The sequence below is a fragment of the Oncorhynchus mykiss genome, chromosome 19 (assembly GCF_057628025.1).
Source record: "Oncorhynchus mykiss isolate SJ-2025 chromosome 19, ASM5762802v1, whole genome shotgun sequence".
NCBI lineage: Eukaryota > Metazoa > Chordata > Actinopteri > Salmoniformes > Salmonidae > Oncorhynchus > Oncorhynchus mykiss.
In genome coordinates this window covers 55,388,012-55,408,248 of record NC_143040.1, presented here as the reverse complement: position 1 = coordinate 55,408,248, position 20,237 = coordinate 55,388,012, and the positions used below count along the sequence as shown (strand labels likewise).

At 42.3% G+C, this 20,237-nt stretch overlaps 1 protein-coding gene across 1 annotated transcript in view; it reads left to right on the top strand.

Moving 5' to 3' along the window:
- LOC110498006 (macoilin-1) overlaps window positions 1-20,237 on the top strand; it is a 28,547-nt gene extending 8,310 nt beyond the window's left edge. Inside the window, exons 4-11 of the mRNA XM_021574534.3 lie at window positions 2,466-2,592; window positions 3,197-3,375; window positions 3,486-3,993; window positions 15,838-15,996; window positions 17,028-17,210; window positions 17,289-17,409; window positions 17,849-18,023; window positions 18,159-20,237. Of these exons, the coding sequence (XP_021430209.3) occupies window positions 2,466-2,592; window positions 3,197-3,375; window positions 3,486-3,993; window positions 15,838-15,996; window positions 17,028-17,210; window positions 17,289-17,409; window positions 17,849-18,023; window positions 18,159-18,361 (1,655 nt within the window). The 3' untranslated portion in view covers window positions 18,362-20,237. The remainder of the gene's footprint in view (window positions 1-2,465; window positions 2,593-3,196; window positions 3,376-3,485; window positions 3,994-15,837; window positions 15,997-17,027; window positions 17,211-17,288; window positions 17,410-17,848; window positions 18,024-18,158) is intronic.

The following is a 20,237-nucleotide window of genomic DNA, read 5'->3' as shown; positions in this document are numbered from 1 at the left end:
TCGTTGCCAAACTCACTGGCTCCAGGTCATCTATAAGTCTTTGCTAGTTTTAAGCCCCATCTTCTCTCAGCTCACAACAGCAGCACCCACCTGTAGCACACACTCCAGCAGGTATATTTCACTGGTCACCCCCAAAGCCAATTCCTACTTTGGCCGCCTTTCCTTCCAGTTCTCTGTTCCAATGACTGGAACGAATTGCAAAAACTCACTGAAGTTGGAGACTCATATCTCCCTCGCTACCTTTAAGCATCAGCTATCAGAGCAGCTTACAGATCATTGCACCTATACATAGCACATATGTAAATAGCCCATCCAATCATTGCACCTATACATAGCACATATGTAAATAGCCCATCCAACTACCTCATCCCATATTATTATTATTATTATTATTATTATTATTATTTGCTCCTTTGCACCCCAGTATCTCTACTGGCACATTCGGCTAAGTTGTAATTATTTTGCCACTACGTCCTATTTATTGCCTTACCTCCCTTATCCTACCTCATTTGCACACACTGTACCTTTCTATTGTGTTATTGACTGAACGTTTGTTTATTCCATGTGTAACTCTGTGTTTGTGTCGCACTGCTTTGCTTTATCTTGGGCAGGTCGCGTTTGTAAATTAGAACTTGTTCTCAACTGGCCTACCTGGTTAAATAAAGGTGAAATAAAAAAAAACATTGACCTGAGCTCATACAACTCGTTTTTGAGTAAAAAAAAAACATAATGTATGGATTATGTTGACTATAATAAATACTCAAATTAAACATTGTGCTATTTATCACAGACTACTTTGTGTCAAAGTTTAACAAGGACATTTGTTTTGAAACCCTTTCACCTTTTTAAATAGTGGCAGGATTTTATGTATTCAACCCGGGATATGGAGTATCTCGTGGGCCCTGGGATCATCCTGATAACATTTTCAGCCGACCTCTCCTCTCAGGTGGGGATGACGACCAGGACAAATTCCCATTCTTTGACCGGAATGTAACAACCTCAGCAGGGCCTTCTTCGTCATTCCAGGATTGTTCCACATCGGTTGTCTCTTGGTCTGGATCATATTCTGCGTTGTCTTCAACTTCTGACACTTCCTCCTCTAATGCATCTTCACTGTCAGTTTCCTGGCCTCTCTCCTCATCTCCAATGTCATGATCAAAGATATGATCAAGAGCCTCACATACAGTATATCATTTGGTCATTGTGCTGTCACAGAATGAATTGTGAGCAAGGCCTCAAAAAAGCTTTATATACCAGAGCTGTTAGAAAAGTTCTATATATTATTGAAACAATGTTGCGATTGTTTGTTTGTGAGAATGCCAACAGGTGTGGTTCCCGTGGGGGAAAGATTCTATTGGGGAAAGGTTCCCGTGGGGGTTGCCATGGAAGCCAAGAAGGGCAGTGAGGTGTGTGTGTGTGTGTGTGTGTGCGCTCAAACACACATGCATGTGGGATCTGGGAGAGGAAGTTTTTCCATCTGATGAATGGGCATGTGCCTGAACTCAATTGTATACACTAATTGTAGTCTAACCCATTAATTTCTAGTGACCGGTCATTTTGACCGGGAACACAACAGGTGTACAGAAGTTAAATAAAAACACCCAAAATGTTATGAAAATGATCTAAATGTATTTTGTGTGGACAGTCATGGAACCTTATGACAATCAGATTAAATGAACTTTCAGAGAGAACTTGTAAATGGGTCCTATTTCACTGGAACCCAGCAGGAGGGTTAAGCCACTCTTTCAGTTTAATTCATACTACATTATTTTTTTTCCTCTATTGTCCAACAATAATATTGATTTGTTACAGGCTTTGGTTTTTCCATTTATATTTTGAGGTTGCATGTTGGGCGCACCAATTGGTGTCACCTCGCTAGGCAGTATGTTTTACACCTGTGCTGGCTTGTCATCTCGTTAGTCAGAAATAATTTGGCTGGCCCAGTGTTCCAGTTGTCTTGAGAGGTGTGGAGGGTTAACACCTTTAAGTTGTTGTGTCTAAGTTTGATGTGGGTTTTTATCTTGTTTGCCTCTTCTTGGGCAAATGTAGTGGGCGCTCTTGGTGGGTGTCTTGGGTCCCAGTTGTTGTTGCTAGTCAACCCCATGATTGTCTTTCAGAACCCCTCCTAAAACCGCACCTGTTTTGGTTGATTTCAGTTACTCTTTGTTAGTTCCCCCTTCTATTTGATCGGCAACTTTTGTTTTTCTTGCTGGAGAATGTAACAGCTATCCCCCTCTCCTTATCACTACTGAAAAGCTGCCCTTTTGTGGCTGTGTCTCTCATTTCGTCACTCAAAAGCTGATCTACTCTGCTGCTGTTGTGATGTTTGTTCTTTGTCTGGTGAGGGAGGCTGCTGTACTGACCACCCTGTAAGCCTCTGGTTTCATGTTCAGAGGAAGTAAATCTGCACATATAATAATTTAAAAAATAAGTTTTCTGTTCTAAAACATATTTTTCTTCTACAGAGAGGGGGGTCTGTCTCCCCACAGTGTCCCTTTGGATACTCTTTGTGTACATAGAGGCAGCCATCAGATTCAAAGACCTGAAGAACTTCTTCCATGTCGACTTGTGTCGCCCATTCGCTTCACATTGGTAAGTTAAGTGTTTTGTCCAAGCCCTGGCAGGATCTTTGTCTAGGCTACATGTGTGGATCTGTGAGGAAGATGGACTAAGATTCTGTCTCAGACCCACAGGCCAAGGAGGGAAGTGTTCTGCCCCATTTGACTCTCGGAAAATAACATTATTTCCGCTTGTTAAGCATAATATACAAGTAATGATGTCTGTATATCCCCCAAGCTCAGACACCACTTTCCACAAAGAGAGACAGAGAGTGCATGCTGGTTTCAGTCTGTAGCATTATTAAAAAGCATACATATTCTAAGATGGCTTAAGGAATATTTCTACAAGGTCATACACCACTGTTTGGTTGAAAATACCTACATTTATAGTCTAAATACTATTTTTTAAGACATTTGAGTGGATTTAGATTTGAGCCTGTATAATGTACTGTAATTGAGCTGTTATGTAGTAATGCAGGATATTAGGGCAAGTCATTCTTCCAGCTTTACTTTCCGGAGTGATCTTCATCTCAAGGCTTTTTTCATAGCACCTATGCTTTTCAACTTGTGAATCATTGTCTTGGTGATGTGTTGTCTGAACTTACTTACCCCCCTGAACTCTTTCCATTTCTCTGTAGCATTGGCTACCCAGTGGTGACGCTGGGCTTTGGATTCAACAGCTACGTCAGCTATAAGATGCGCTTAAGAAGGCAGGAGGTGGTGCAGAAGGAGAACGAGTTCTACATGCAGCTCTTGCTGCAGGCCCTGCCACCAGAGCAACAGATGCTCCAGAGACAGGAAAGGGAGGCAGAGGAAGGTGAGAGATGCACACAACTGATGCTCCAGACACAGTCCAAGTGATGTTGGTCAAATATGTGTTTAATCTCACTTCCATTCTCTCCTTTCTTACTTCCACCTTCCATTCAGCTGCATTAGCTAAAGGGATATCTGAGATAGACTCCATCCCAGTCTCACAGAATGGCGCCCCCGCCAGTAAAAAAATGGCAGCTATGCTGGCGGAGCTGGAGTACAGAGATAAAGGGAAAGAGGGCCGCGAGGCCAAAAAGCAACACAACAGCATCCAGCCGTCATCGGTAGACTCTAAACTCCAGGAGATGGAGTACATGGAGAACCATATGAACAATAAGAGACTCACCACAGAGCTGGTGGGCAGCACAGAGAACCTGCTGCTGAAGGAGGAGAACTCCTCATCCTCGAAAAACTACAAGAACTCCAGCAGAAACGCGGCAGTCAACTCCTTGCCCTGCAGACACTGCGCCACCAACGGCAGTGTCCTATCAGCCCCTTCCTCCTTTTCCTGGGGGAAGAAGCAGAAGTGTGCAGTGGGTAAGGGTCCAGCAGTAGGCTCTCACAGGGATCCAACAGACAACTGCATCCCTAACAATCAGCTAAGCAAGCCTGAGGCGATTGTACGGTAAGAGGGTCTTTCTATAAAATAGAGTACCATTGAGGATTTCCAATACTGGACTAATTGTTTCAGCTGTTAAGTCATTGATCTGCCATTTTTTTTTTACACTACATTAACCTCTTGGTGTTAGGGGGCAATATTTTCATTTTTGGAAAAAAAACGTTCCCGTTTTAAACGGGATATTTTGTCAGGAAAAGATGCTAGAATATGCATATAATTGACAGCTTTGGATAGAAAACACTAACGTTTCCAAAACTGTAAAGATATTGTTTGTGAGTATAACAGAACTGATGTTGCAGGCAAAAGCCTGAGAAAATCCAATACGGAAGTGCCCCAGGTTTTGGAAGCGCTGCTTTCTGTTGAAGAATAGCCGTAGGCGGCCACATTGCGTAAGTGGTCATATGGTGGCTCCGAGAGAGATTCTCGCGAAAACAGAGGTAGCCATTATTCCAATCGGTCCTAGTGAAAAAATAATTGTCCCGACGGATATATTATCGAATAGATATTAGAAAAAACCTTGAGGATGGATTCTAAACAACGTTTGCCATGTTTCTGTCGATATTATGGAGCTAATTTGGAATATTTTTCGGCGTTGTGGTGACTGCAATTTCCGGGCGATTTCTCAGCCAAACGTGAAGAACAAACGGAGCTATTTCGTCTACAAAAAATACTATTTTGGGAAAAAATGAACTTTGGCTGTATACCTGGAAGTCTCGTGAGTAAAAACATCTGAAGTTCATCAAAGGTAAACGATTTAATTTGATTGCTTTTCTGATTTCCGTGACAAGGTTGCCTGCTGCTAGCAAGGCATAATGCTATGCTAGGCTATGATAAACTTACACAAATGCTTGTCTAGCGTTGGCTGTAAAGCATATTTTGAGATGACAGGGTGATTAACAAAAGGCTGTGTTCCAATATATTTCACTTCTGATTTTCATGAATAGGAATATTTTCTAGGAAGATTTATGTCCGTTGCATTATGCTAATTAGTGTCGGATGATGACAACGGTCCCGTTCACGGGATGGGGTGTCACTACAGGTTAACCTCTCTAGGGTATGTGGGATGCTAGCGTCCCACCTGGCCAACATCCAGTGAGATTAAAAATTCATAAAAGATACAACTATTTTATATAGGTTTAACCTCTCTGCGCACGGAACCCGCTAGCGGGCTGAAATTCCACAACATACGGTGGTCGCTACATAAATAGTCATATTAAACATTCATGAAAATACAAGTGTCTCACCTGTATCGAAAGCCTAGAATCTTTCTAATCCAACTGCGTTGTCAGATTCAAAAAAGGATTTACTGCGAAAGAATACGATGCGATTATCTGAGGATAGAGCCCCATACAAAACAACTATTTAACCAGCACAGGTGTAACAAAATCAAACTGCAATAAAATAAATTGTTTACCTTTGACGATCTTCCTCTGTTTGCAATCCCAATGCTCATTGTAACACAATGAATGATCTTTTGTTTGATAAAATCTGTTTTTATAGCCTAACACGAAACATTTTGTGAACCGCTTGTGTCGTGAATTCCGTCTCATTCCATTTGACACATTCTAGGTAAATAACCCACACAGAACGTGACTATTCCAGTCATGTTGGGTTTCACTGCAATCAACTGGTTTGTTTGTAACACAATCAAACGTGATGGGCCATTTCGCGGGACGTATTGACTGAAAGAAACTGATTTGAAGACAACAAGTAATGACATCATTGTGCACCAATGATTTGCCCGCTGTTTCGTTGATTGACTGTCTTTTAACCCAATGACTACTGATCGTCTTGAAATCTAGCTGGGTAGATGGCCAATGAGCTGAGCTAAACGGCAATATGCCATGTTTATGTGTTGTAAGACCAACCCCTCTAGTAAGCTCCAGCGTAAAGAGAGTCATGCGCTATTGAATTTTCTTACCGGAAGAAGCTACGCATTTACGCACTGTTTTGTTTGGTGAATGCCCAGATTCAGCTGTTTATATATCAATCATTATGGCGACTAAGTCAGGGAAAGCTAAATCTAAGTCTAGATATACAGATGTACACACAACTTTAGAATAAATTGATTGGGAAGGTGAGACAGAGATTGTTGTAGGATGCTTCATTTAGCGATTGTGGAGGAATATTTTTTGAACGGGAGAGGACATCGTTTTGGACTGGTAAGTTCTTATCATGCTAATGCCCTTGTTTGAAATTAATAATATAAAATATTATTTGTGATTTTTTAAAATTTATTTTAGAAGCAATATATAAACATTTAAATAAAATCAAATTTTATTTGTCACATATACACATGGTTAGCAGATGTTAATGCGAGTGTAGCGAAATGCTTGTGCTTCTATTTCCGACAATGCAGTAATAACCAACGAGTAATCTAACTAACAATTCCAAAACTACTACCTTATACACACAAGTGTAAAGGGATAAAGAATATGTACATAAAGATATGTGAATGAGTGATGGTACAGAACGGTATAGGCAAGATACAGTAGATGGTATTGAGTGCAGTATATACAGTGCCTTGTGAAAGTATTCGGCCCCCTTGAACTTTGCGACCTTTTGCCACATTTCAGGCTTCAAACATAAAGATATAAAACTGTATTTTTTTGTGAAGAATCAACAACAAGTGGGACACAATCATGAAGTGGAACGACATTTATTGGATATTTCAAACTTTTTTAACAAATCAAAAACTGAAAAATTGGGCGTGCAAAATTATTCAGCCCCCTTAAGTTAATACTTTGTAGCGCCACCTTTTGCTGCGATTACAGCTGTAAGTCGCTTGGGGTATGTCTCTATCAGTTTTGCACATCGAGAGACTGACATTTTTTCCCATTCCTCCTTGCAAAACAGCTCGAGCTCAGTGAGGCTGGATGGAGAGCATTTGTGAACAGCAGTTTTCAGTTCTTTCCACAGATTCTCGATTGGATTCAGGTCTGGACTTTGACTTGGCCATTCTAACACCTGGATATGTTTATTTTTGAACCATTCCATTGTAGATTTTGCTTTATGTTTTGGATCATTGTCTTGTTGGAAGACAAATCTCCGTCCCAGTCTCAGGTCTTTTGCAGACTCCATCAGGTTTTCTTCCAGAATGGTCGTGTATTTGGCTCCATCCATCTTCCCATCAATTTTAACCATCTTCCCTGTCCCTGCTGAAGAAAAGCAGGTCCAAACCATGATGCTGCCACCACCATGTTTGACAGTGGGGATGGTGTGTTCAGCTGTGTTGCTTTTACGCCAAACATAACGTTTTGCATTGTTGCCAAAAAGTTCAATTTTCCAAGTTCCATCTTTAAGAAATGGCTTTCTTCTTGCCACTCTTCCATAAAGGCCAGATTTGTGCAATATACAACTGATTGTTGTCCTATGGACAGAGTCTCCCACCTCAGCTGTAGATCTCTGCAGTTAATCCAGAGTGATCATGGGCCTCTTGGCTGCATCTCTGATCAGTCTTCTCCTTGTATGAGCTGAAAGTTTAGAGGGACGGCCAGGTCTTGGTAGATTTGCAGTGGTCTGATACTCCTTCCATTTCAATATTATCGCTTGCACAGTTCTCCTTGGGATGTTTAAAGCTTGGGAAATCTTTTTGTATCCAAATCCGGCTTTAAACTTCTTCACAACAGTATCTCGGACCTGCCTGGTGTGTTCCTTGTTCTTCATGATGCTCTCTGCGCTTTTAACGGACCTCTGAGACTATCACAGTGCAGGTGCATTTATACGGAGACTTGATTACACACAGGTGGATTGTATTTATCATCATTAGTCATTTAGGTCAACATTGGATCATTCAGAGATCCTCACTGAACTTCTGGAGAGAGTTTGCTGCACTGAAAGTAAAGGGGCTGAATAATTTTGCACGCCCAATTTATCCGTTTTTGATTTGTTAAAGTTTGAAATATCCAATACATGTCGTTCCACTTCATGATTGTGTCCCACTTGTTGTTGAATCTAAACAAAAAAATACAGTTTTATATCTTTATGTTTGAAGCCTGAAATGTGGCAAAAGGTTGCAAAGTTCAAGGGGGCCGAATACTTTCGCAAGGCACCGTACATATGAGTATGTAAACAAAGTGGCTAGTGATACATGTATTACATAAAGATGCAGTAGATGATAGAGTACAGTATATACGTAGACATATGAGATGAATAATGTAGGGTATGTAAACATTATATTAAGTAGCATTGTTTAAAGTGACTAGTGATATATTTTACATCAATTCCCATTATTAAAGTGGCTGGAGTTGAGTCAGTGTCATTGTCAGTGTGTTGGCAGCAGCCACTCAATGTTAGTGGTGGCTGTTTAACAGTCTGATGGCCTTGAGATAGAAGCTGTTTTGACAACGGTCCCAGCTTTGATGCACCTGTACTGACCTCGCCTTCTGGATGATAGCGGGGTGAACAGGCAGTGGCTCGGGTGGTTGTCCTTGATTATCTTTATGGCCTTCCTGTGACATTGGGTGGTGTAGGTGTCCTGGAGGGCAGGTAGTTTGCCCCCGGTGATGCGTTGTGCGGACCTCACTACCCTCTGGAGAGCCTTACGGTTGTGGGCGGAGCAGTTGCCGTACCAGGCGGTGATACTGCCCGACAGGATGCTCTCGATTGTGCATCTGTAGAAGTTTGTGAGTGCTTTTGGTGACAAGGCGAATTTCTTCAGCCTCCTGAGGTTGAAGAGGCGCTGCTGCGCCTTCTTCACGATGCTGTCTGTGTGGGTGGACCAATTCAGTTTGTCTGTGATGTGTACGCCGAGGAACTTAAAACTTACTACCCTCTCCACTGCTGTTCCATCGATGTGGATAGGGGGGTGTTCCTTCTGCTGTTTCCTGAAGTCCACAATCATCTCCTTAGTTTTGTTGAGTGTGAGGTTATTTACCTGACACCACACTCAGAGGGCCCTCACCTCCTCCCTGTAGGCCGTCTCGTCGTTTTTGGTAATCAAGCCTACCACTGTTGTGTCGTCCGCAAACTTGATGATTGAGTTGGAGGCGTGCGTGGCCACCTAGTCGTGGGTGAACAGGGAGTACAGGAGAGGGCTCAGAACGCACCCTTGTGGGGCCCCAGTGTTGAGGATCAGCGGGGTGGAGATGTTGTTACCTACCCTCACCACCTGGGGGCGGCCCGTCAGGAAGTCCAGTACCCAGTTGCACAGGGCGGGGTCGAGACCCAGGGTCTCGAGCTTGATGACGAGTTTGGAGGGTACTATGGTGTTAAATGCTGAGCTGTAGTCGATGAACAGCATTCTCACATAGGTATTCCTCTTGTCCAGATGGGTTAGGGCAGTGTGGTTGAGATTGCATCGTCTGTGGACCTATTTGGGCGGTAAGCAAATTGGAGTGGGTCTAGGGTGTCAGGTAGGGTGGAGGTGATATGGTCCTTGACTAGTCTCTCAAAGCACTTCATGATGACGGAAGTGAGTGCTACGGGGCGGTAGTCGTTTAGCTCAGTTACCTTAGCTTTCTTGGGAACAGGAACAATGGTGGCCCTCTTGAAGCATGTGGGAACAGCAGACTGGGATAGGGATTGATTGAATATGTCCGTAAACACAGCAGCCAGCTGGTCTGCGCATGCTCTGAGGGCGTGGCTGGGGATGCCGTCTGGGCCTGCAGCCTTGCGAGGGTTAACACGTTTAAATGTTTTACTCACGTCGGCTGCAGTGAAGGAGAGTCCGCATGTTTTGGTTGCGGGCCGTGTCAGTGCCACGGTATTGTCCTCAAAGCGGGCAAAAAAGTTATTTAGTCTGCCTGGGAGCAAGGCATCCTGGTCCGTGACTGGGCTGGTTTTCTTTTTGTAATCCGTGATTGACTGTAGACCCTGCCACATACCTCATGTGTCTGAGCCATTGAATTGCGATTCTACTTTGTCTCTATTTTGACGCTTAGCTTGTTTGATTGCCTTGCGGAGGGAATAGCTACACTGTTTGAATTCGGTCATGTTTCCGGTCACCTTGCCCTGATTTAAAAGCAGTGGTTTGCGCTTTCAGTTTCACGCAAATGCTGCCATCAATCCACGGTTTCTGGTTTGGGAATGTTTTAATCGTTGCTATGGGAACGACATATTCAACTCACGTTCTAATGAACTCGCTCACCGAATCAGCGTATTCATCAATGTTGTTGTCTGACGCAATACGAAACATATCCCAGCCCACGTGATGGAAGCAGTCTTGGAGTGTGGAATCAGATTGGTCGGACCAGTGTTGAACAGACCTCAGAGCGGGAGCTTCTTGTTTTAGTTTCTGTTTGTAGGCAGGGAGCAACAAAATGGAGTCGTGGTCAGCTTTTCTGAAAGGAGAGCGGGAGAGGGCCTTATATGCGTCGCGGAAGTTAGAATAGCAATGATCCAAGGTTTTGCCAGCCCTGGTTGCGCAATCGATATGCTGATACAATTTAGGGAGTCTTGTTTTCAGATTAGCCTTGTTTAAATCCCCAGCTACAATGAATGCAGCCTCAGGATATGTGGATTCCAGTTTGCAAAGAGTCAAATAAAGTTCGTTCAGAGCCATCGATGTGTCTGCTTGGGGGGGAATACATACGGCTGTGATTATAATCGAAGAGAATTCCCTTTGTAGATAATGCGGTCGACATTTGATTGTGAGGAATTCTAAATCGGGTGAACAGAAGGACTTGAGTTCCTGTATGTTGTTGTGACCACACCACGTCTCGTTAACCATAAAGCATACGCCCCCGCCCCTCTTCTTACCAGAAAGATGTTTGTTTCTGTCGGCGCGATGCGTGGAGAAACCAGCTGGCTGCACTGACTCCGATAGCGTCTCTCCAGTGAGCCATGTTTCCCTGAAGAAAAGAACGTTACAGTCTCTGATGTCCCTCTGGAATGCTACCCGTGCTCTGATTTCATCAACCTTGTTGTCAAGAGACTGGACATTGGCGAGAAGTATGCTAGGGAGTGGTGTGCGATGTGCCCGTCTCCGGAGTCTGACCAGAAGACCGCTTCGTTTCCCTCTTTTACAAAGTCGTTTTTTTGGGGTTTTTCTGGGATCCATTCCGTTGTCCTGGGTGAAAGGCAGAACACAGGATCCGCTTCGCGAAAGTCATATTCTTGGTCGTACTGATGGTGAGTTGACGCTGCTCTTATATTCAGTAGTTCTTCTCGACTGTATGTAATGAAACCTAAGATGACCTGGGGTACCAATGTAAGAAATAACACGTAAAAAAACAAAAAACTGCATAGTTTCCTAGGAACGCAAAGCGAGGCGGCCATCTCTGTCGGCGGATTGCCGACGCCGACACGTGTGTCTGCCGCCCCACCCCAACCCACATGAAATAGCCTATTTGAGGCTGTTGAGGAGAGTGCAGGACCACATCAATAGCCAAAGTGAAATGGAAATGGTAGATACAGCTGGTCTGTTGTAATATAATAAAGACAGTAATATAATAAAGACAGATCTAGCTGGTCTGTCATAATATAATAGAGACAGTAGATCTAGCTGAAATGTCATAATATAAAAGAGACAGTAGATCTAGCAGGTAATAATAATATATTCAACCTTCAACTCTCTATATATCTGTTCATTATACCTGTTGATACAGGGCTCATATGTGAAACTATTCTAACTGAACATTTTCTTTCACAGTGACACTGACTCCGAATGGGAGTCTTATCCGGTGTCCTGTGTGAATTTAAGTATGCTCTCTCTAATTCTCTCTTTCTCTCTCTCGGAGGACCTGAGCCATAGGACCATGCATCAGGACTACCTGGCATGATGACTCCTTGCTGTCCCCAGTCCACCTGGCCTTGCCGCTATTCCAGTTTCAACTGTTCTGCCTGCGGCTATGGAACCCTAAACTGTTCATTTTTACTCTTGAGGTGCTGTCCTGTTGCACCCTCTACAACCACTGTGCTCTCCACCCGGCACAGCCAGAAGAGGACTGGTCACCCCTCATAGCCTGGTTCCTCTCTAGGTTTCTTCCTAGGTTTTTGCCTCTCTAGGGAGTTTTTCCTAGCCACCGTGCTTCTACACCTGCATTGCTTGCTGTTTGGGGTTTTAGGCTGGGGCTATATAAATAGATTTGATTTGATAGAGGACTGAGGGTCATCCAAATATTGAAAGTGTGTAAATAGTTACCCATGTTATTTTGTAAATGTGTATCTATTTTTTTTTCATTTTTTATTTTATTTTTTTTCATTTTTTTGGGGGGGTGGTGTGTTAGAATACCATTTTGGCATTTTGTATATAGTTATTTGTTTCAAAATGTATACCTTCACCAATTTGGCCACTTGGGTACATTTGGGCTACTTGTGTGGGACACCTGGGTGACTTCATGATAAATGTCATGTAGCACACATTTTGGAAGTTATCATTCTGAAACTTTGCACATATACTGTTGCCCTCTTATATTTTTCACTGAAATGGTCCCCATCATCCTATCTGAATTTTTGTTTTATCGTTCATTTTAAAGATGATACAAAAAGAAAAAATGTTTTTTTTCCCTACGTTTTGTTTGCGTTTTCTTCAGTAATCCACAGGCTCAAACATAGTTACAACAAGCAGACAAAAAAATCAAAATTGTATCTGTAAAGTTCATAGAAACATGTCAAACGATGTTTATATTCAATCCTCAGGTTGTTTTTAGCCTAAATAAATCGATAATATTTCAACCGGACAATAACGTTGTCAATATAAAAGGTAAACAAGAAAGGCACTCTCTCGGTCGCGCATGAAAAAGCTCTGACACGGCTGCTCTTACTCCCTCATTTTTCAGAATACAAGCCTGAAACAATTTCTAAAAGACTTGACATCTAGTGGAAGGCATAGGAACTGCATTTGAGTCCTAAGTCAATGGATACTGTAATGGCATTGAATAGAAAACGACACAAAAAAAATCCAACTTCCTGAATGGATTTCTCAGGTTTTCGCCTGCCAACTCAGTTATGTGATACTCACAGACATTATTTGAACAGTTTTGGAAACTTTAGTGTTTTCTATCCAAATCTACTAATTATATGCATATCCTATCTTCTGGGCCTGAGCAGAAGGCAGTTTAATTTGGGCATGCTTTTCATCCAAAATTCCAAATGCTGCCCCCTACCCTAGAGAAGTTAAGATATAATGGGGGATCATAGCTATATTCAATTAAATTCACCAGTTGATTTAAAGCCTATGTTTAACCCATTCTCATGGTTGGTGTCTTGACGGATTTGTCCAAAATCGTGTGACATTTGTCTGTCCTTGCCAGTACCAGTATAAGTTGTCGTTATCATATATTAAGCATTAATCAGTTACAGTGCCTTCAGAAAGTATTCACACCCCTTTCCACATTGGTGTTAGCCTAAATTTAAAATGGATTAAATTGAGATTTTGTCACTGGCCTACACCTAATACCCCATAATGTCAAAGTGTAATGATGTTTATTTTTTTTTATTTTTTTAAAGTTTTGACCAATTAATTAAAAATGAAAGATGTTTTAAGACAATGTATTCAACCCCTTTGTTATGGCAAGCCTAAATGGGTTCAGTAGTAAACATTTGCTTAACAGGTCACACAATAAGTTGCACGGACTCTGTGAAATAAGTGTTACCCATGATTTTTTAATGACTACCTAAGTTTTGTATCCCACCCATACAATTGTCTGTCAGGTTCCTCAGTCGAGCAGTACATTTCAAACAGTGCGATTCAACTACAAAGATCAGGGAGGTTTTTCAATGCCTCACAAAGAATGGAAACTATTGGTAGATGGGTAAAATGCAGACATTGAATATCCCTTTGGGTATGGTGTAGTTAGTCATTACACTCTGGATGGTGTATCAATACACCAAGTCACTACGAAGATTTCCTAACTCATTTTCCGGAGAGGAAGGAAACAGTTCAGGTATTTCACCATGAAGCCAATGATGACTTTAAAACAGAGTTTAATGGTTGTGATGGGAGGAAACTAAGGACGGCCCAACATTTGAGTTACTCCACAATACTAACCCAATTGACAGTGAAAAGAAGGAAACCTTTACAGAATTGTTTTTTTTCTTCTCCAAAACATGCATCCTTTTTGCAACAAGGCACTAAAGTAATATGGCAAAAATGTGGCAAGGCAATTAAACCTTTTGTTCTGATTACAAAGTGTTATGTTTGGGGCAAATACTAAGTACCACTCTCTATATTTTTCTTTGTTTTTTAGGTTATTGTCCTGCTGAAAGGTGAATTTGCCTCCCAGTGTCTGGAAAGCAGACTGAACCAGGTTTTCTTTTAGGATTTTGCCTGTCTTAGCCCTATTCTGTTTCTTTTTATCTTAAACCCTTGGCAAAAAAGGAAATACGAAGCAGAGTAAACTCTGGTCCTTCTAAAACCTACTTTTCTAAAATAATGTGAGCTATAGCTTGCAAAATAAACACATTTGATTCTGGGTGACAAGGCTATTTTCCCCCAACATTTTCCTCATGAAATTGCTAAATGTTTTTGTTGCCTTTGCTTCCTTACTTCCTAGTGTTGCGATACTGGTATTGTGACAACACTAATGTATTAACAGGAGTAACTCCTGCCTGGATGTCACAGTTCTCACATTTTCAGGCCAAAGTATCAGTAACTTGCTGGTGCATGAAGGGTTCCTCCCTTTTATCAGATCCCACAGTCCCTGACCTCAAACGGACCATGCTGCACATAGATAGGCGTTAAGTAGAGCTGTTTCAGCTGTGATATCATTGGACTGGGTTGTAAGAAAGTTGGACTATTACAATCTATGGTTTGCCACAAACTTATGCTGGCTGAAAATGAGAACATTGAGTTGTATGTCTGACTTTTTTGGCTCTTTAGTTGTACAACTGGGTGTGTGATGGTGCTGTACAGACACATTGGTGTGAGTGGGGGTGTAAGGTTGTTGGTGAAATCAGCAGAAAGTCAAATGAATGATGGTGTTTGTGGCAAGTTGTCATGGTAACATGTGTGCCCTGCTTTTGCCACACTCAGACTTGGGGCTTCCCTGCCTACATTATTTGGACAGTAGTAGGGCTGTGACGATACCAGTATTGCAATATTTTTTCCATGGCAAAAATGGAACCGCAAAGCAGACCTAACTCTTTGCTCTTTCAATAACCTGCTGTGTATATCAAATGTGTTCTATAGCTTGGAAAATAAATGTGACTGGATAATATGTTTGTTTCCAACATTAGGGCCGTTTTCCTAAAAGTTAAATCAGCTTTGTTTTGTTAGTATCGTGGCAAGGAAACAAGTATCGCCATACTGGTATAGTCCCAGCCCTAGACAGTAGCCTATAGGCTTAGTTGAAATTTTTGCTGTATACACTTTTGGCTGAAGGGTGTTTTCTTACTGGTTAGTGTTGAATTGATTGTACACTTGTAAAGACAAAAGCTGTGTCTAGTATGAAAGAAAAATAAGTAATTTTAAAGTGCAAAGAGGAGACATTTCATCAATTCAGAACCACACATAATTAAATGGTTACAGCTTAATCAACAATTTGGAATATCAAAACGCTGACTATATCAATCGGCAATGACCTGATTGGCTAAGGAAAACAACTGACGACAGACAAACACTAAAACAACTGTCAGGGACAGGCCAAAGGCCAGAATGGAGGGCTGAAGGCGAATATGCCATCAGCAGGAGGCTTTGACAGCCGTAATACTTAGGCCACAGCCAAATACAAACCTCTACGCAGCAGCACTCCACAGAAAAGAGTTGAGTACAAAGATGGCCCTAAAACAGTCTTATGAGCAGATGAAACAAATATAAACCTTTACCAAAGCCTGGAGAAAGGAATTGTGGATGATCCAAAACCTATAGTTTCTGCATAACGCATACACTGAATCTTTATCAAATTCTTTCTCATCCTTCTCTATTCATCCCTTCCTCATTTTCTTTTCTTTCCCCCTCTACCACTGCAGGCTGGAGCAGGATGTGAAGAAGCTGAAGGCAGACCTTCAGGCCAGCAGACAGGTGGAGCAGGACCTGCGCAGTCAGATCGGCTCCCTTGGCAGCGCTGAGCGCTCCATCCGCTCTGAGCTGGGCCAGCTGCGCCAGGAGAACGAGCTGCTGCAGAACAAGTGAGTGGGCAGGTTAGGAATTGACCACTGGATCTGATCACCTGCTGGGACCAGTGGGGCTAGCGCTGCTAATAAAGTTAGGTAGCTTGCTTAATTTTGACAATATGGTCAAACATTCTACATTATTCCCATTGATAAGTTTGTAATTGTCAAAAAAGGATGCCATCTTCTGGTTGAAAATGTGAAATGTCGCAACTCGGGTAACACACAATGGTCCAACTTGGTCATTGAAGTGAATTTCCTACTCCATACTTCCAATAGCACTTGAGGTTTTTCCTAGTCGGGGTAATGCAGTGAGGAAAAACTCAGGGGACCTAGTTCAGACCTAAAGGTTATCACTGCTTGAAAACCCAGGACTGAACTTGGAATGTCCATGTCAAAATGCTAGTCTGAAATACAAATAATTCTGGTGTGAGGACTGGTCATAGTGAAGTTTATAGATGGGATCCTGTCTGCTTCATATCACGGCAGCAGAGAGAGCACTAATGCATCTGCTTTAATTGGCCAATTAAGTAATCACTGACCAGCTGGGGACTCCCGGGTGTCCTTGATAAGGAGCATTACATAAGACCACCCTAATATGGTAGTTAGCATGTACATACAGACACAAACTCGGTGGTTATGGGTGTTAATTATCCTGTGCAATTAAAAGGTGACATGTAGGCCCTCCCAGCCTGCCCCTAACCACCAGCGTTTTCCTATTGCCGCTCAAGAGAGTCTGTTTCACTCGTTCTGTCTGTTGGTGGAGACTGGTGCACATAGCTCTGTTGGCTATGCTCAAAGCTAGGCAAAGGATGCTAGGCTAAGGATTACGAAAGTGCAAAGATATTATTTAAAGTTTACTTGGTTACCAAACTCAGCCATCCTGCCCTCTCACCATCTCCACACACGGTTAACTTACACTCATGATGAAAATGACTACCTTTTAGTACTGTTAAGAGTGCGCATGCACACATTGGGGGTGGAATGGAATCTCACTGGCTGCTGGCTAGCATGGTGCTGCATGGTCTGTGGCTGATGTGTGTGTGCAGACTCCATAACACCATCCAGGCCAAGCAGAAGGACAAGCAGACCATGGGCCAGCTGGAAAAGAGGCTGAAAGTTGAGCAGGAGGGCCACGCCAACGCAGAGAAACAACTTGCAGATGAGAAGAAACGCAAGAAGCTGGAGGATGCCACCGCAGCCAGAACCGTCGCACTAGCAGCCGCATCCAGGTATAGGCTCCAGAGATATTCACAACTATTTCATAAATACATCTGCGTTTAGTTGAGTTCTCTCTGTCTGCTCCACAGGGGGGAGTGCACAGATACAATGAGGAGGCGGGTCACGGAGCTGGAGACGGAGTGTAAGAAACTAACCATGGACATCAAGCTCAAAGAAGACCAGCTCAGAGAGCTGGAGATGACCGTGCAGGTGAGGTTCAGTTGAGATGGGGTATGTTTTGTTGAAAACAGGATGTCAAGAACATGTTTGGTTAAGGTAGCTAAAATGTTGACTCTAGCCCAATATTAGCCCTAATTATTTAAGAAGACTAGGTCTAAGGGCATTCCATAGTGTGTGACATGTCCTGGTCCAGAAATACTGAGGAGAATTTCTGTCTGCAATAAAGCCCTTTTTATGGGGTAAAAACTAATTCTGATTTGGGTGGACCTGGCTCCCAAGTGGGTGAACCTATGCCCACCCATGGCCCTGCCCAGTCATGTGAAATCCATATTGTGGCCTAATGAATTTATTTCAAATGCCTGATTTCCTTCTATGAACTGTAACTCTGTAAAATGACTCATTCACACCTGCTGTACACTGGCACACAGACAATGTCACTTATAGTGAGTGATGTGTTCTTCCCCCTCAGGAGCTCCAGAAGTACAAGGAGAATGAGAAGGACACAGAAGTGCTGATGTCAGCGCTGTCGGCCATGCAGGAAAAGACCCAGCACCTGGAGAACAGCCTGTCTGCAGAGACCCGCATCAAACTGGACCTGTTCTCAGCACTGGGTGATGCCAAGAGACAGCTGGAGATCGCACAAGGTCAGTGTCTAGCTTGGGTCTAGCCTCTCTGCAGTACTGCCTCAGTCACACCTATTTCCTACTGTATGTGATTGATGTAGAATAGATTGCATGACATGAATGTCTTATCTGACATTTTGTGTGCGTCTGTCTCAGGTCAGATCCTGCAGAAGGACCAGGAGATCAAGGACCTGAAGCAGAAGATAGCTGAGGTGATGGCTGTCATGCCCAGCATCTCCTACACATCTGACAGCAGCAACATGACTCCCATGGCCCCCCACTACTCCTCCAAGTTCATGGACACAAGTCCCTCTGGCATGGACCCTAATGCCTCCATCTACCAGCCACTCAAAAAGTGAACGCTTCCTCCAACCCGTCATTCTCTTTTTTTTTTTCTTTTTTTTAAGCCGACCTCCAGATCTGCTTGGAAGGGGTCTGGGACTTGTTTTTCCTTGTCAGATCCGAAATATGTTGTATTGTGACTATTTATTGTAGTTTTTATTTTAGAAGACTAAGGGACATCACATGTAAACCAGTTTTTTATTTTGGTAAATGTCTAGTGAAACCTTACAGAATTGGGCTTATGTAGGATGTTTCAGTTCCCCCTTCTACTCCACCTGTTACTTGGTCTCTGGTCTTGGTTAATTCTGGTGTTGGTTTTATTAATTTAAAATCTGTGATGTGGATCTCTGCTAGCAGGAGTGCTCACCCATATTTCCATGTTGGAAGTTCTGATTGCTGAGGGCGGATACCCTTTTGTTTATATGGTAGGACTCTACAATCTGTACATTGGTATGGACTCTAGCCCTGTTTTGTCAATGGTATTTTTCAGTCGTGAATATCAGACCAAATTGAACGTTCCATTGGCTGTTCTTGGGGTTTTGTGGTATTGGTTCTATTATGTTTGAAAGTGGATTGTGTGGTCTCCTATTTACTTGTTGATCTTACCACAAAGTTGAATAAAAAAAATCACTGGGATGAGAATAGAGCTGTACCAAGATGTTATGTTAGAATAACAAGGGATAAACTACTGTCAACGTAAACCATCCTCAACAACTCCAAATGTTGAGTATCATCTACAAAATTAAATGTATTTCCCAAAAAGCACCCTAATTTCTACAATACTTTCCAAAAGTGTTAAGCAAAGGCTGTATTAAGAGAATTAATGATATGCCTTCTCTTTAAGCTCAATAGTCTTTCGCAACTTGTCATGATCACAGGGCCTTGATTCAGAACCTCAGTGGTGGGAGTTAGTAGCCTGCTATGCTAGAAAGGACTGAAGTACAGGGCTTTCCAACCACATACAATTATAACCTGGACCCTAACTATAGGTTCAGAAAAGATAGCCCACCTACAATCTCAACAGTTCTGACAATATGGCCACTCATGGTCTAATATGGTAACGTTACTACGAAGTCTACTCCAAACAGGCTCCCAGCATGGGAGTCTACTGCATCCAACTATAACACATCTCTCTACTGGAAACTCCTGTTTAACTATTGTCCCTACTTATGTTTTTATTGTTTTGACTTAATTGCACGGTTAAAATTCCACCGTTGATGGATGTTGTGTGTCTCTCTGACCTGTGTGTGTGTAAGTTACAAGAAACAAGAAATAAGGCTCTGGAAATGAACGTTACTTTTTTTCACAGAATTCTGCATGATAAATCTCCTTTTATTGCAGAATACTCAACTTCAGCCCATTTGCCAAGAAAGGATTGATTGTTTTCTAGGAATATACTGCAAAGACATTGGTTGACGTGTTTGACATTCATTCTCCTCTGACTTGTCTAAAGTATGTCAAGCAGGTGGGAAAACTGCTCACCTGTTTGTAGTAGACTGTTTACGTAGTTGAAAGCTTTGTAAATGTTACAGTATTGGCTACTGCCTGGGACATAGGTGTTAAGAACAGTCAACAATTTCTTTGGTATTGTTTTTTACATTTGATTTAACCTTCATCATTCCCGTCATTTTCCTTCCCTGCATGGAGGAATAGCTTGAGCCTGATGTGGTTTGCTGTCATCTGAAATGGTAATTTGTGTGGTTATAACCTACTGTATATGGAAACTTTTTCTACAGATTAGTTTAGTCAATTGGTCCTTCAACTGATGTTGAAAGTATAAAAACATGTATTTATTTTTAATTATGCCCAGTCATTGCTCTGTTTCTCCCCAAGTCTGACCTCGGCTAGGCTCGAACACTGAGGTTTACAAGGAATAAATTATTTTCTTGCAGA